Here is a 16,064-nt window from a genome sequence, read left to right as displayed (position 1 = left end):
GACTGTTCTCTACCTCTGGAAAGACAGAATTACAGATGATACAGTCACAATAACTGTTACTACCTGTATCCCTACTAACCCTAACCCTAACCCTAACCTTTCTCCTAAAAGATACTTTGAAACTAACCTTCCATTACCGTAAGGGCAATGATGGGTGTATTTCAGGCTAGCATGATGAATGATTTAAACCTCTATATCAATGCAGTGGTGTCGGCCTGGATGGGATATGTTTAATATTTTTTCATTTTAAAAAGTAAAACAAATTTAAAAAAAATGTTTATATCATTAAGATTGTAGCGCCATGCCAGGCACTTTAGCCATGCGCACACAAGCTGAGAACAGCGCCTGGGGGTGGGGCTATAGGACTCTCTATATAGCAGAAGCTGGGAGACAGTCTCTTCCCTTCGTGTGTGTGTGTTAGTGAAGGTGCAGCGCTGTAACCCCTGTCCCTGTGTGTGTACCTTTCCCTGGTTTGAGTTAATAAATGTGTTATTCAACCCCATTCCCTGAGTCCCATGCCTGCTCCATTCCATACCGAAACCCGCTGTCGTTGCAATACCAATAAGTCAAGGCAGTCCTGAATTGCATCCATAGAGATCAGGCTCACCTCCGTCTTGAATTCAGGTTGTTTACATGATTGTGTTTTCAGAGGACACAGTCCTTTAGTGTTGGTGTGATGATTATTACTAGATCATAAGACCTGTCTTAAAAATATAATTTTTACTGAAATTATATTAGGGCTAGTGGTACAATTTCCACTTTCTAAATATGTTCCTCTCAATTTATTCAAAGAGAAACATGAAATATGTTTACATGTTCTTATTGAAAAATCTGTAAAACATAAGCTAAAGTATAACCATTACTTTGTGGCTCCAGGTATTTAACTGTTTAAACAAAGATGCAGATAAAATCCTATTAATCATTGTCCAAGAGCTTCTGTTTTTTAACTGCTGAGTAAAAAACACCATATACAGTAGAAACTTATTTTTCCAAAGTGATTTTGAGCTCCATTTCCCTGATAATACAGTATATGTGTGTTTTAAGCTCAGACCCACCTACATCTTAAGAGCAGGAATAAATTAAAGAAGATGTTTTATATCTGTGTGAGGAAAGCAAGAAGGAGCTGTAGGATTGTTTTCCTAGAACACGCTGTGGAGTTGTGTGAAACATGACCCCAGCTCTGTAGGGGCTGTCATCAGGTCCCTACCCAGCTCACGTCTGGCCTACATGTTTTCTGTGTTTTATTTTTGTGTTGGCTTGGCAGAAACACTGTGGTGTTTCTTATTAAAACTGGTTGCAGTTTCTTTCTTCAGAGCAGTCAGATTTACAATATTGAAAAAAATGTTCTGTTACGTATCAAGATTTATGTTGCATTTACACTTGAAGATTCAGTAGGGATCCAGTTTTTCACTAACTGCACTTTTCCATGTAAACATAGTTTAGGCCCATATCTGGAGTTGTTTAAAAGTATAATCCATATTATTTTTCTTTGGAAATTAAATGAATTAATGTCAGATAAAAACAATGAATGTCTGAAGTTCCTAAGACGAGAATTAAGGCAAAATGCAGGAGCCATTAAAAATCAAATCTGAAACTTTTAAAGTGAAAGACAATTTATGTTTTTTTTTTATCAGATTATTCACAGGGTAATCTTCATTTTAGATCCTTTATTTACAAACAGGAAAATGTCATGCTCAATACCGATAGCCACAATCTATACAGTATGTGTATCACAGAATGTGATAACTTTGTCAATAGAAAACACTGATTATCAACAAAGCTGAATACATTCCCTTTACTTTGATGATTTAAACTGTTGGTATGAGATAAAATTGACTGTAGATGTTAAAATAAAATAGAGACAAAATTAAACAATCTTTTTTAGGTGACAAGAAATCTGCAGGATCAAATATGACACTGAGAACATTTTAAAGCAAATAATCGTTTTCAATTAAATTGATTGTTTTAGTCCCATGGGATAATTGCTTAAGATAGAGTTGGATACAACAAATGTTTGATTTGTAGTCATTTGAGGTTCCCCACCGTTTTTGTTATGTGTGAGATACTATAACTGTCTCATTCATTAGTAATATCAAGGTGTAGCTTGACAATGTGCTTATTATATAAATATATACAGTATATAATCTTTTGTTTAAGGTTAAGTGTGTTTTTTCATTTAAGAAACCTTTATCTTATATAATTTCAATGCTGTTTTAGATTTTAAGTTTCTATTAATCATTAAACAGCTGGCAGCCTATACAGTACAAGGTCTTTCAGTTTTAACTGGTGGCAGTTTTATTTCCAAAGACGTGGCAGTTCTTGTTCTGTATGCACCTCAAAATTGTCCAATTGCTCGAAAAAAAACTCAGAAGCCGATTGACATTTATCTCCTAGCAAAAGACTTTAGTGAATTCCCTGGCAGTTTCCGATCATCAGAAGGTGAGAAATGTGCTCTGGACAGTATACAGTATATCATTTTTAACAAGCTTTGTTATTCTTTACATAATTGATTTTCTTTTTAAAGTGTACTTAGCTGATTTGATCAAATCACCATCAATGGCTGAATCTGGAATTTGGATTTATATTATAGCTTAAACATTATGTAAAATTAAACTGCAAAAAAACTTGTAATAGATGGGCAATAGTTGTCTTTCTCTAAGTTTTTTCTCTGTCTTTCGATATTTTCCCATCACAAATCAGTATTTTGTTTAATGATTACACACCCTATAGTGCAGCAGTTTGTGAGTGTACAACACAGTTAAACAAAAATAGGACTTTCATTCTGTATTTAGGATATACTTTGCAGGTGCTTTATGCTCTCTTAATTCCATGAGTGAATAAATATTGTATTTTCTATTTTTTCTGAAAAAACATTAAAATTAAAAGAATTATGTTTTCCTATTTAGAGCATTGAATGGACATTAAGTGATATTGGATTGCTACTCAATTACTATGCATTTTTAGGGCAATGGCTCCAATGTGGAATTTCTGAACCTATTTATTAGATTAATGAGAGCTGACAAATTATCAGCTTTGTGTTTTCGTATTTAATTGTGAAACTTTGATTTTCAGTAAATGATTATTTATTTTCATTTTAAAGAACAGAGTGAAGAATGGGGGACTGGACATTCCTGGGCAGACTGCTGGATAAAGTCCAATCCCATTCCACTGTGGTTGGGAAGATTTGGCTGACTGTCCTGTTTGTCTTCAGGATTCTGGTGCTGGGAGCTGGAGCAGAAAAGGTCTGGGGTGACGAGCAGTCAGATTTCTTGTGCAACACACAGCAGCCTGGGTGTGAGAATGTGTGCTACGATAAGGCCTTCCCAATCTCCCACATTCGCTTCTGGGTTCTGCAGATCATCTTTGTGTCCACCCCAACCCTAGTGTACCTGGGACACGTCTTGCATGTTATCCACAAGGAAGAGAAGCTGAGGCAACGCACGCTGAAAGAAGAACAAGATGGCAATCTGCTTATGAAAAAAATCAGTAAGATCCCAAAATATACAGATGCTGATGGGAAAGTTAGAATCCAAGGCAATTTACTATGCAGTTATTTAATAAATGTGATCTTTAAAATTCTCTTTGAAGTGGGCTTCATTGTAGGCCAGTATTATCTGTATGGGTTTGTTCTGGACCCCATGTTTGTATGTAACAGGAGCCCTTGCCCCTTCAAAGTCGAATGTTATATGTCCCGGCCGACCGAGAAGACCATTTTCATTTTGTTCATGCTTGTGGTAGCGTGTATATCTCTGCTTCTGAATATCATTGAGATCTTTTACCTCTGTGGACGCAAGATTAGTTATGCTGTAAACAAGCAGTATCAGCAGCAGATTGGTGGCTTAAAGATTCCCCTGACTTCTGAGGTGGTTTCTTCTGGTTTTAAAGCACCTCTGGATTGTGAGACTTTCAGTGATAAGCATAGTGCGCTACAGAACAAGACTAATTTAAAGATTGAGCAGAATGAAGACAAGCTGGAGAGTGAGATGACAAGAAGCATAAGTGAGGAGGAGTGTAAAATGAAGAGGGAAGCTGACCCACAACCTCCTTGGTGTGGTGAAGCTCAGAGTACAAAGCACAGCACTGAAGGAAGCATTCAAAGCATGAAAGACGACGAATATTTATTGAGTGAAAAGTAGATCAACTACTGCATTTCACCAACAAATACATTATGTAAGAATGAGGTTTTATATTAAGCCTAACAATGTCAATAAATGTATTGAATATGCTTTGTGTTATACAGTACCTACTCTGTGTATGGGAACAAGTAATAGGTTTATTCCATGCTGAAAAGAGAAGAAAGAAAACACAACGTTGAGGGTCACACCTGAAGACTCACCTCACACCTGAAGAAGGCTCCACGGCCGAAACGTGTTTTCTTTCTTCTCTTTTCAGCATGGAATAAACCTTTTATAAAAAAACACGTAATAAACAAGTAAAACAATTACTTGTTCCTTTGCAGCCTTTGCATGCTGACACAGCTACCCACCTGAACTACTACTCTATGTATGTTTGAAATATAAAGATTATAGTGTTGAATTAACACTGATAAATTCAGCTAACAATTCACAAAGCTCTGAACTATACTGTATGTGTATCTAAAAATAAATTCAAAATATTGCTAGATTATTTAGAAAGTGATAATCTAATTTCTTTACCTTTATCTAAAAGACACAAACCTGTTATTTTAAACCTGTTATTCGAGATCTGCCTAAATAATTAGGATACAAAAAAGGGTAATTTACTACTTGAAAAGACACATTTTCTACCTTCTACCTTCTACCTGTGATAAAAATCAAGCATCTGCATGGCACTCTGAGCACTGTGCAAGAATGAGAAGAGGGACTGTATACATTGTATGCTGTACAGTATGTGCATGTGTGCACCACTTCAATGTGACAGGGCACACGTGACAAAGATAGGGATTTCTCTTTTTTACAACTTTCAACCAAGTAGATGATATGCTTTTTATTTATTGATTCAAGTTATTTAGCCAGTTTTGAATGTTCCATCTTGATGCTGTTTTGTGGGCAGATGAGTTGAAATTGGTATCCTGGGTGCGTTGTGTGCGAAATAAGGAATTGAAATTCCTTGTCCTTGCCGTTTTTATTGCTAAAACCTGCTCTAGTACCTAAGACAAATATAATGTCGTTACACCCTCATAAAATCCATACATTTCATATAAATTCACAGAACCTTGTTCATGCCTTACAACACCGTTTTTAACATACACATGGTTTTCTGCACCACATTTTAGATTGCTGTTTGACTACTTCAGCAGTGTTACCGTCTTCTAGCCTGACCTCAGAGGCTGGCCAGTGCCGGGGCTGGGAGACCTTTAGAAGGAGCTTGGTTGTGGCTGTGCTGGTGGTGGACTAGCAGGTGGCACTGCTCTCCCTGGTCAAGAACTTGAAAGCAGCAATTCTAGGAAGAGTTACAAAAAATCAAATGTTTCTAAGTACTATAAAACTCCTTTTAAGTTGTGAGCGTGACTGTGCCAGTTCCATGCAGGCTCATGTCCTCCACTAACAATTTCGTCCCGCTACACCTGGGGCGTGAACCCGGGTCTCTGATGTACCACAACAGGGAACCAGCTGAGTGAGCTAGAGGAGACCTCCCCCAGCCCAGGCAGCGGAGGTCCCCGCTACGCGCAGGGAGGGCGATGACGTCACCGTGTCCGAACTAGCTCTGCTACATGATAATTCATAGCTGGGATAAATGTGCTCTGACATCCTGTTGGGTTAATTGTGGCCTGTTGTGAGTGTGTGTGTTTGTGTCCGTGAGTGTGCCCTGCGAAGGACTTGCATATCATCCAGGGTGTGTCCTGCCTTGTGCCAGTTGCTTGCTGGGACAGGCTCCAGCTCTTCTGTGACCCTGTATTTGAAGAAGTGGTTAGAAAATGGATGGATGGCAAATGTAAGAATAGTCTTGCTGTTTGTATTCTTTTCCCTTATGGCAACACAACACTGTCATGTTTGACCCTCCAGTTCTTACACAAAATGCCCTCAGTTGTGTACAGCACAGTCTATGGTCTGATTGAATACTGTACCTTAGTAGCTACTGAACTCAAAAGCAGAAATGTTATTTTCTGAATCCATCCTACGGAAAGAAGGAGATTTTCCCAGAGACTCCAACTTGTACAGTACACACTGATCACAATACTTTCATTTTTATGTTTGTCTTTTCTTCTGTGTCCTTAACTTGGTTTCAAGGTTTTTGTGCATCCTTTCTCCACACATACCTATGATGTGTCTCAGTGTCGGTAGCAGAAGTTCTGATCTCAGCTCTCCTGTTCGCAGAGTGGCATCTGCAGAAACATCATGCCAGTTCTGGAGGAAGTGAAGGCCCTTCCCTGAAATATGTGCTCCAGCACACTGCAGCACCAGCAGTCACAGTCATGCTTGAAAAGAGAGTTCAGCATCTTTCCAAAATCACATTACATCATATCATGGCACATTACCGCTTTCCGTACACATAATGCCTGTTTTCCATCTATAATCAGGCACTAATCACCTTAGTACTACTGTTGGAGCGTGCCTTGTCAGAGTAGAGGAAAACCTGTTTTCTCCATTTAGTGTGATGGTGATGGTAAATCAGTTTTTCTTGGGTTATGTTTGCTGGAATAATTAAAAGTCCGCTCAAACTATTTTGATTGTTTATCTTAGCTCATGACTTTAAAATGAAATTCCAAGGTACAGTACATGGTATGAGCTTCTTTCTACTCTAGGATCCAATCACAGATAAGGAAGCTACTGTGTGGTACAGTATGTCAGCTTGAGGACACTGAGAAAATAAGATGAATTCCAGTTGTAAATACTGGAATCTGCAGATTTTTCATTTATCGGAAAAACCAAAATCATCTGTTAATTAATACAAAGTGTCAAGATGCGCGTACAGTACCTTTCATTACAAAGGACACTGAATATCATTTCTTTCTTTGACCTTATTTTATGCAGTGTGCAGGAGAGGGCGCTATGGCCACAGCAATATGACGGTTGGAGCGCAATGCAGAAACCCACGTTAGATTTGCGTCATATGATTCTGTTCTCATGTTCAAATGATCTTGTCTTAATTGATATAATGCACCACTCTCTGCATATGACATGCCACAACCTCATATAGCCTAATGTAAATCTATATATGTGTATTTAACTCTATATTGTCTTCAAAAATGTAATAAATATAATCAAATTTCACAGTAAAACCACTTCAACGCAAAGTGGAGTTTCATTGAATAATTATTGAATACATGCAATTGTGTAGTTTTTATTAAAGTAATGCGCTGATCACCGACGGAAGTTTTATATGAGACATTTATACGGGCCGGGATTATTTCTTTTTAGTTGTGTTTAGTGGAACTAAACTTCTTTATGAAAAATGCAAAGTTAAACATTTGAAATTGATTCTTACACAGGCAATCAAATGGAACTAAAATGGTATATGATCCGAAGAAATCATTAGTCATAATCTGTGTGTTTTTTTCTGTTTGCATCCTTAAAACGCATTACAAAACGAGTTTCCTAAAAAAAAAGCTCATATCTGACATATATTTGGTCATTTCTTTTCATGTACAGGTAGCTGCTGTTCTCTAAACTTATAAACTTTTGAATTTCAATATTAGTCATTTTGTCATTGAAAATAAAATGTAGGAATCTCTACTCTGTATGGTTGGAGTCTGCCCCCCCAAAAGTTATCCGTGATCCTGTTAATTTGTTAGGAGGTCTACATTACGTCAGGAATCAGGTGACTACAAAACTTTTTTTTTTTAAACCCCAATGAAGACTGTTATAAGCAGAGAAAGTTTGACAAGTCAGCCTCAGTTTCTCCCTGGTCCCGAACTTGGATTGTAAGAAAACGGTGATAGAATTGGACAGATTTTCGGGGAAAGACAAGCAAGGCTCTTTTGTAACTTCGTCCTTCAAGGTAAGTTTGAAAACGAAAACGAATCACCAGACCATCTATACATTGAACTGTTAATTTGAGTCCTCTGTACAGTATTCAAGTGAACGTCTGGAAGTCAACTTTTCCCAGTTAGTCACCCTTCCCACTCTGTAACATATGTGTTCAATTATTTTTCAGTTTTCTAACTGAAATCCGCAGTAAACATTTTAGTTTATCAAGTTTATAAAGGAGTTTTTATCATATTATTGCACACAAAGTTATCAGTGATTGGTGAAGTTGTATAATGGTTTTCAGAGACATGTAGTTCCATTAGATTTTCTTCTGTGTGTTAGCTGGTGCGGGGATTTAAAAAACGTTTCTCAAAAGTTTACTCTTTAACAGATTTAACAACATTTTTTTATGTTTAGTAAAATCATTCCAGACACACTAACAGAGCTGTAGAGATGTTCTGGAATAGTAATGTATTTCACTAAAAACACGAAACCAATAACGAAATTGCGCAAATAATCTTTATTATCATTTTCAGATGTTATAAATCTTTATTGCTTTGCCTAAGGCTGTAAACAGAGTCAAAACACAGTTTGTGGAAACCATCAAGGTTCTAAGTAATCGTCTTTCATAGGTATTTTCCAACAATGTAACATTCAATTTAATGAATATATCTTATTGTGAACATCTGGAGTGCACAGTCCTTGTATTGGTAAGATTACTAGTGTATTACTTTAATGTTATCTAAAAGTCCCTTGAAATATGAATACTTGACACAAAAATACAATAATAACATCAATAATAACATAACAATAATTCATCAATTTCCCTAGGGGATTACTAAAGTATTATCTATCTATCTAATAACTATTGTTAAATAATTATTAAAATATTATATCATACAAATATATTATTTTAAAATAGTTGTATGATTTGTCTGTGCTTTACAAGAATTAACAAAACCCCCCAAAATCAACTACCTTCAACAAGTGTAGAAACTGATTCAGATTAATTATAAATGTGTGTATGTAGATTTTATAACAGTTCGTGTACAGGATGTATACTTCTATACTGTATATAGGCACACAAAGATGTGACTGACTGTTTAATCTGTATATTCAGCTGGTTTCTCTTGCCTTCAGGTCTTCTTTAACCTCCATCTGTGACCTTTCATTGATACACTTCTGAATCGCTAAAGGATGCTCAAAGGAATTATTTTTCCCAAAATGCATTTTGCAGCTTTTTTTGGGTCCATTGTGGTCACAACTCAGACAGACATCAGAATGACTGTGCCTCCACCCCATACCCAGCAGACCCTGCATGTAGTAAATTATAATTGCACTTTTAAAAAAATTAAAAGCAAAGCTCAGGACCGAATTTTAACAGTGAATATTATAGGAACAATACTCTCAATTGATCTTTGTATTACAGTGTATGTGGAATGTTCCTCATGCTTCCAGCTGGCAGTTTGCACACTCGGCAGCTTCGTGGGGAAGGTTTAAATAGGTTTAAATAGCTTTGCCAGATGGACACGAGGCTCCACATACATTATTTAGACTAAGGCTAATGGTGGCTGCTGTCAATTAAGCACCTTCAGTTTAATTTGGATTACAGTCTATGGCACCTGTGTACAACTCTGACTTTAAGTACAGAACTACCATACTGGAGGCCTTACTATCGCTGTCATATATTACCAGTTTTTCTTTTACGTTTCCTTTATATTTTAATGAGCTGGTTTTCTGTTCAGTAGATAAAAAATGTTGTCAATAACATGACACCCAACATAATCATTGTTCTGATGCTGTATTTTCCTGTCACGTGTATGTACAGTATAGTCTATGTAATATTTTTTAAATGTACCAGCATGCTGTACATAGAGAGACTACAGGAGGCAATGTGCCTACTCGCTGAGAGAATTGCAGCCCATTGCTGGTACTGGAACTGTACCAAGACATCCCATGAGTGGATTTACCAGGAAACAACTGAGAACAGCTCATGTGTGATTATTAATGTTCGTACAGTATGTGATGACTGGCGAGTCCATGGCAGCCGTAATGACCTGACTCTCCCTCTGGCCTGCACATTGCAGGCTTGTTGTGCGCTGCTGTGTTGTCTCCTTTACAAATGTTGTTGCTCTTAGACAAATGACTGTTAGATCACACAGGCAGAGATCCGCTTAGGAGGGCCTTGCTGTATCAGATATCACCCCTACCACCTTTGCAGACTGGTCTGCGACCAATCACATCCCGCACCAAGGAGAGTAAGCACGTCACTGCTGTGGCCTAGTCTTGCCAGTCACTGGAAGAGGACTCCTTTGAGCAAGTGTCTGCTGTCTTTCACCAATCTGAGCAAAAGATTCTTGATAAAACTAAGTGCTGAGAAGTAAAGAGCCTTTTTGCCAGCAAAGGGAAGCAATCTTGCAGATCAGAATTTATAATCTCCTCCAAATAATGTGAGTGCAGTGCCGCCCTGCATGCAGCAGTATAGCATGATAGAGAAGCAGAGTGTCAGCTTCACTCCTGCTTTGGTAGTGCTATACATGCTTTTCTAATTAACAGATGTCTTTTCAAAAATAAGCATATTGTTAAGCTACCATATACTGCTTAACTTTAAAGATCCCCTACTCTGTGTTTTGTGAAGGCTTGTTGAAACTCTTGCTCATATTCTCTTGGGGTTTTTATGGATAAAAGAAGCAAAAAGGTAGAGAAAGACCCCAACCTACAATATGTTGATTGCAAGTATTCACCCCTGTGACTGAATCTTGTGCAGCAGTCCCAGCTGCAGCTCTTTTTGAATGTGTCTCTACAAAGTCTTCTCTCCAGGATGGTGCAGTTGCACCCAGTCGTCTTTGCAAACTTGATCAAGCTCTTCAGCTTGACAGCAGTTCTTCTCACAGATGTGCTATAGGATTGAAGTCTAGACTTTGACTGGGGCCACTCAAGGAGACTCACTTTCTTGTTCTTGTTAAGCCATTCCAAGTAGCTTTGACCTTGGGCTTTGGGTGATTGTACTGGTGAATATTGAATTCTCATCTCACTTTTAGACTTTCAGTAGAGAAAAGCAGGATTTCCTTTAGGTTTTGCCGGTATTATCCTCCATCCACTTTCCCTTCAGTCTTGACAAGCCTCCCAGTCCCTGCAGATGAGAAGCAGAGCTGTAACATAATGATGCACCACCACACTTCACAGCAGGGAGGCTGTTGCCTGAGTGATGCCCTATGTGGGATTTGTGCCAGATGTATTTTTTTGCATTTAGACTGGAAAGTTACTATTTTGTCTTATCTGACCACAAATACAATACAAATACTGGTGTATTTATTTTAAGATTGTGCTAAACACTATGATTGCACAAATTCAACTAAATATGTTACTTTTCAAAGTGATTTTTTGCACCTGAATTAAAATCTAGGTTTGCTGTCACAAAGGCGGTTGAATATCTCTGCAATTATAAGTAGATGTATTAAAATATAAAATAAAATATATTTGAGTTTTTGATTTTTCTTTGAAGTTTTCGTCGTTCTTTCATTCACTTGGAAAAGTGTGAAGTGGAAGCATTCACTCTAAAAAATCTGCAGATAATTTGTTGATCATTTGGGATATTATTAGAAGGGGAGAGTACGTTTTCAAAGCACTGTGTAGTTTATAAAGACTTGTATGGCAAGAGCTTCCACTTGATGAAAGCCTTCTGTCCAGTTAACTGAATGCCGAATCCCTCCTGTTTAATCCCCTTCTAACTCTTTGTGCTCTAGTCTTCTCCTTTTTTGTCTCTGTCATGATACACAAAACACTAACACCCATATTTCTCTAATCATTCTGCGCACACAAACCATAGATTTTTGTGTGTGAAAAATGTAAAAAATATCCGAATATGAAGTGTTTGATTGTTTTACATGATGTGTGCGTGTGCCTTATCATACATACAAATAAGTAGAATTTCCTGTGAAGTGTTCAAATGTAATATACAGTTAAAGCTTACAAATGTGAAATTTCCCCACTCAGATGTGTTCTACTGTACAAATTCTATTTTTGAAAGTAAAATCTATTTTTTTTTAATATCTGGGCCTAATATATTTGCATCTTTGATTACAGCAAGAGTGCACTCAAGATGGGTGACTGGAGTGCTTTAGCACGACTCCTTGACAAAGTCCAGGCTTATTCCACTGCTGGAGGAAAGGTGTGGCTCTCCGTACTCTTCATCTTTAGAATACTTGTCTTGGGCACAGCCGTCGAGTCTGCCTGGGGTGATGAACAGTCTGCTTTTAAATGCAACACCCAGCAACCCGGTTGTGAGAACGTCTGCTATGACAAATCCTTCCCCATTTCCCATGTGCGTTTCTGGGTCTTGCAGATCATATTTGTCTCGACCCCGACACTGCTGTATCTCGCTCATGTTTTTTACCTGATGCGGAAAGAGGAGAAATTAAATAAGAGAGAAGAGGAACTGAAAGCTGTCCAGAATGTGGGCAGTGACGTGGATGCACCCCTAAAACAGATTGAGATGAAGAAGTTCAAGTATGGGCTGGAAGAGCATGGGAAGGTGAAAATGAAAGGAGCCCTGCTGCGTACCTATATCGTCAGCATCTTTTTTAAGTCAATATTTGAGGTGGGGTTCTTGATAATACAGTGGTACATGTATGGATTCAGCCTGTCCGCTGTATATACTTGCAAGAGAGAGCCGTGTCCACATCAAGTGGACTGCTTCCTTTCTCGTCCTACAGAGAAAACAATCTTCATTATCTTCATGCTGGTGGTCTCTCTGGTGTCCCTTTTCCTGAACGTGATTGAATTGTTTTACGTTTTCTTCAAGAGCATCAAGGATCGCATGAAGGCCAAAAGAGATCCTTTGATGCCTTGCGGGCCGATGAGTCCGACTCCCAAGGACTGTGTCTCCCCGAAGTATACCTACTACAACGGCTGCTCCTCTCCCACGGCCCCCATGTCGCCCCCAGGGTACAAGCTGGCCACGGGCGACCGGACCAACTCTTGCCGCAATTACAACAAGCAAGCCAACGAGCAGAACTGGGCCAACTACAGCACCGAGCAGAACCGCCTGGGCCAGAACGGCAGCACCATCTCCAACTCTCACGCGCAGGCTTTCGACTTCCCCGACGATACGCACGAGCACAAGAAACTTTCGCCAGATCACGAGTTACAGCCTCTGTCCCTCATGGACCCGAGGCCTTCGAGCAGAGCCAGCAGCCGTGTCAGCAGCAGGCCTCGACCGGGCGACCTTGACGTGTAGCCCCATTCCCAATCGAGAGAATAAAACGGTACTTTCAACTTCACTGTCTTCACTAGAAACTCTTAATAAACACAGAGACATACAGTACAGATACTTAAGTGCTGGAGGTACTGTCCGTAAACAATGACATTAAGATTAGAGAAGTTAACAATCTGTTGTTCCAAAACACAAGAGAAGGGTGGCAAGAAAAAACAACAATTAAATAAATGCAAGGATGTGTTTGATACATGTTGCTGAACAGTCCCAAATTTTTGTTCCTATAGCTTTGTTTATATATTTTGTGTAGTTTATTATTTTGTTCTATATATTTTTTGGTGTTCCCACACAAGAACATTCCATTTAAAATTTTTGCACTTTGATGTCACATGTTCCCGTGAAACTTTTTTTCCAAGTCTGTAAAGTTGTTTCAAGCTACAACTACATCTTTTATTCCCCTTATGACCTTAATGATTTTCAAGCTTAAAATCCTTTCAAGCTTGTTGTAAAACAGGGTTATAACTAAATAATCTTATTCTGTACCTTGTACTTAACTTCATGAATTAATATTTATTTTTTAGATATACAGGACATTCACCACTAGACAATTGACTACTACCCTAGGTCATCTCCATATGAATAATAAAGCAAAATAGATCCAAAACCATATTTATTGAAAAAAATCCCAATTTCAGCAGTACTTTTTTCTTAATCGAAAGAGAGATCTCTTTTAATATTAGTGGACTGTCATTTCCTGATAAACTTTGAATTTATGTGGCGTCAGTTTTATTAATGTTTTTGTTGTCTTGGCTTTTGTGGAAAAGTGGACATGTTCACAGGATGGATAAGATCTGCTGTGAAACAAAGGCACAGCTTCATTCTTCACAAAAATGTCCCTAAGGCTCTTCAAAAGGGATGTGTTAATTTTTTTTCTCTTGTTGTAAATGTATGGTTATTTTGGAAAGCAGTAGCAGTTTTAAATTTTTTTGGTTGTGGATGATTTTTTTAACGATGTAATCATTGCTGCTTGAGTGATAGATGTTTTAGTACTGTAAATCAAGCTAACTGTCAAATGTGAGTTTTTAGAAGACTGCTTATAGAGCTGGACTAATATTTAGTCAAGAGTAATAAAATGTATATGCCAATGTAGCTCCACAGCCACCACACTCTTAGATAAGTTTTAATTTGGAGGTTAAAATGGTTGAACATTACATTGCAGTATTTTGGTACTCAAATACGAGGATTCGATGTCTTTTCAGCTACAATGGTGTTTGCACTGAAACTTTGACTAGGATATAATATGTTACATAAAGGGGATAAATGTTTCATAGCATGCATGTTACTAATTTATTTTACAATACACCGGTCAGAAAAATGAATGCATACTGACAATACATTTTACATTTCAAGTTTTGCAAATTATTCATTCACAGTACAAAACGTGAATGTACATTTTTTGTGAAGTACAGTGTGGTCATTTGGTATTCCCTGTTAATCCACTGTTGTACAGTGTGTTACTGCATGATAAAAAACAAAAATGTCATTAATCATACCTGCTAAAAAGCTATTTTAACCAATAAAGATTTTCTTTTCTTACAAATGCTTTTACAGAAATGTCTTCTGGTTTCATTTGAAACACTTGAATAAAATATAATGACCAGTGAGATGTCAGATCTAAAACAGAAGTTAGAATTCTACAATAGAAGACTATAACTGTATAATATATATAATATATATACATTATACTGTAAAATATAGCAGCTATTTTAATATTACAGTTGTTTATACTTGAAGATTCTTTGAAACATAAAGCTTTTTTGAATTTAACAAAAAACTTTTCAAAACCTTTTGTTTTCATACATCCTGTAGAATTAAGGATACACAACTGAACAACACAATTACACGCATACAGTACTGCTTGTCTGATAGTGGTTTAGTGTCAGGGGGGAATCTTATAGAAGGAAAGTGAGTTTCTTTCCCTGCTAGAGCAAATCCAATTTAGACTGAACCCAAGACAACAATCAATTATTTCACCACACCCTTTCCTCTCATTTTTGGGAAGCTGCTTTTCAGAATCTTTTTATGGAATAGTTTTCCATTGGAGAAACAAAAGACAATTGCTAAGGATACTTGCAACAGGGTACAAATCAAATAACCAAATAACATGAGCAAGCAAATGATGGAACACAGTTTTTTAAGGTCTCAGCGGATACACTGATGTTCAGTCACTCGACAGTCTTCTGGCTATTTATTTTTCTCACTTCCATTTAGTTACAAATGTAAAGAAGGTTAAAAATGTTGAACACACTATGTGAATTTCATCATGTGAAAAGCTTTAGTTCTTTTTTTCTTCTCCAAGTTTCCTATTTAACCTTTTCCACATAACTTAAATAAAAACACATGTTTTACTGGGCTCTGGTAGCCACATGTTGCTGGAATAAAAAGAAAATGCACTTGCTTTGATCTGGTGCTAATTAGTAGATATTTTTTGATAAATCAATTTTACCTGTATTGCTTTTGACAATTTCTCTTAAAGACGTAAAGCTACATTCACTAAATATATTACAGTGCTGTATTCATTAATAATTTGTTTATATAACACAAAAGATATTTATCAAAATGTTTTCCAAAAGCTTCCAAAAAGCTTAATACAAACAAAACAGAAATCTCCAAACTTAAATAGTCTAACTATAATTTGCATGTTTCTTATTCCTGAGGATCACTTTGGATATAAAATGGTTTTCTATGCACAAAGAACTTTAGAATTGGAATCCATCGTCAGTCCTATTTATTAACTTCCCATGAAACAGACTTTCTGAATATTCTCTTTCACTATTCATTTATGTAAAAAAGAGATAATTTACATCATACCCAATATGAGTGATATTTAAGTGTTCCTTAGAAAAAAACAGGCAATTAAGTCAGTGGTTCTAGAACAAAATACATATATACAAATATAT

General features: G+C 37.2%; 2 protein-coding genes across 3 annotated transcripts; both read left to right on the top strand.

Moving 5' to 3' along the window:
• Positions 1 to 2,283: 2,283 nt before the first annotated feature.
• On the top strand, positions 2,284 to 4,626 carry LOC148675613 (gap junction Cx32.2 protein-like). 2 transcript variants are annotated; one of them, XM_088627013.1, is made up of 2 exons: positions 2,284 to 2,439; positions 3,106 to 4,626. In XM_088627013.1, the coding sequence occupies exon 2, from the start codon at positions 3,114 to 3,116 to the stop codon at positions 4,134 to 4,136; it is 1,023 nt and encodes a 340-aa protein (XP_088483139.1). In that variant the 5' UTR covers positions 2,284 to 2,439; positions 3,106 to 3,113; the 3' UTR covers positions 4,137 to 4,626. The 2 variants fall into 2 exon arrangements, with proteins under 2 accessions (XP_088483139.1, XP_088483138.1); XM_088627012.1 differs by having other exon boundaries at positions 3,101 to 4,626.
• Positions 4,627 to 7,760: 3,134 nt separating this feature from the next.
• gja1b (gap junction protein alpha 1b) lies at positions 7,761 to 14,704 on the top strand. Its single transcript, XM_088627011.1, has 2 exons — positions 7,761 to 7,920; positions 11,976 to 14,704. The coding sequence occupies exon 2, from the start codon at positions 11,992 to 11,994 to the stop codon at positions 13,126 to 13,128; it is 1,137 nt and encodes a 378-aa protein (XP_088483137.1). The 5' UTR covers positions 7,761 to 7,920; positions 11,976 to 11,991; the 3' UTR covers positions 13,129 to 14,704.
• The last annotated feature ends 1,360 nt before the right edge of the window (positions 14,705 to 16,064 follow it).

Source organism: Lepisosteus platostomus, chromosome 3 (assembly GCF_059453375.1).
Source record: "Lepisosteus platostomus isolate fLepPlt1 chromosome 3, fLepPlt1.hap1, whole genome shotgun sequence".
Taxonomy (NCBI): domain Eukaryota; kingdom Metazoa; phylum Chordata; class Actinopteri; order Semionotiformes; family Lepisosteidae; genus Lepisosteus; species Lepisosteus platostomus.
This window is presented reverse-complemented; position numbering and strand designations above follow the sequence as displayed.

Coding starts and splice junctions, on each gene's coding strand:
- LOC148675613 (XM_088627013.1), top strand. CDS start 3,114: ATGGGGGACTGGACATTCCTGGGCAGACTGCTGGATAAAGTCCAATCC.
- gja1b (XM_088627011.1), top strand. CDS start 11,992: ATGGGTGACTGGAGTGCTTTAGCACGACTCCTTGACAAAGTCCAGGCT.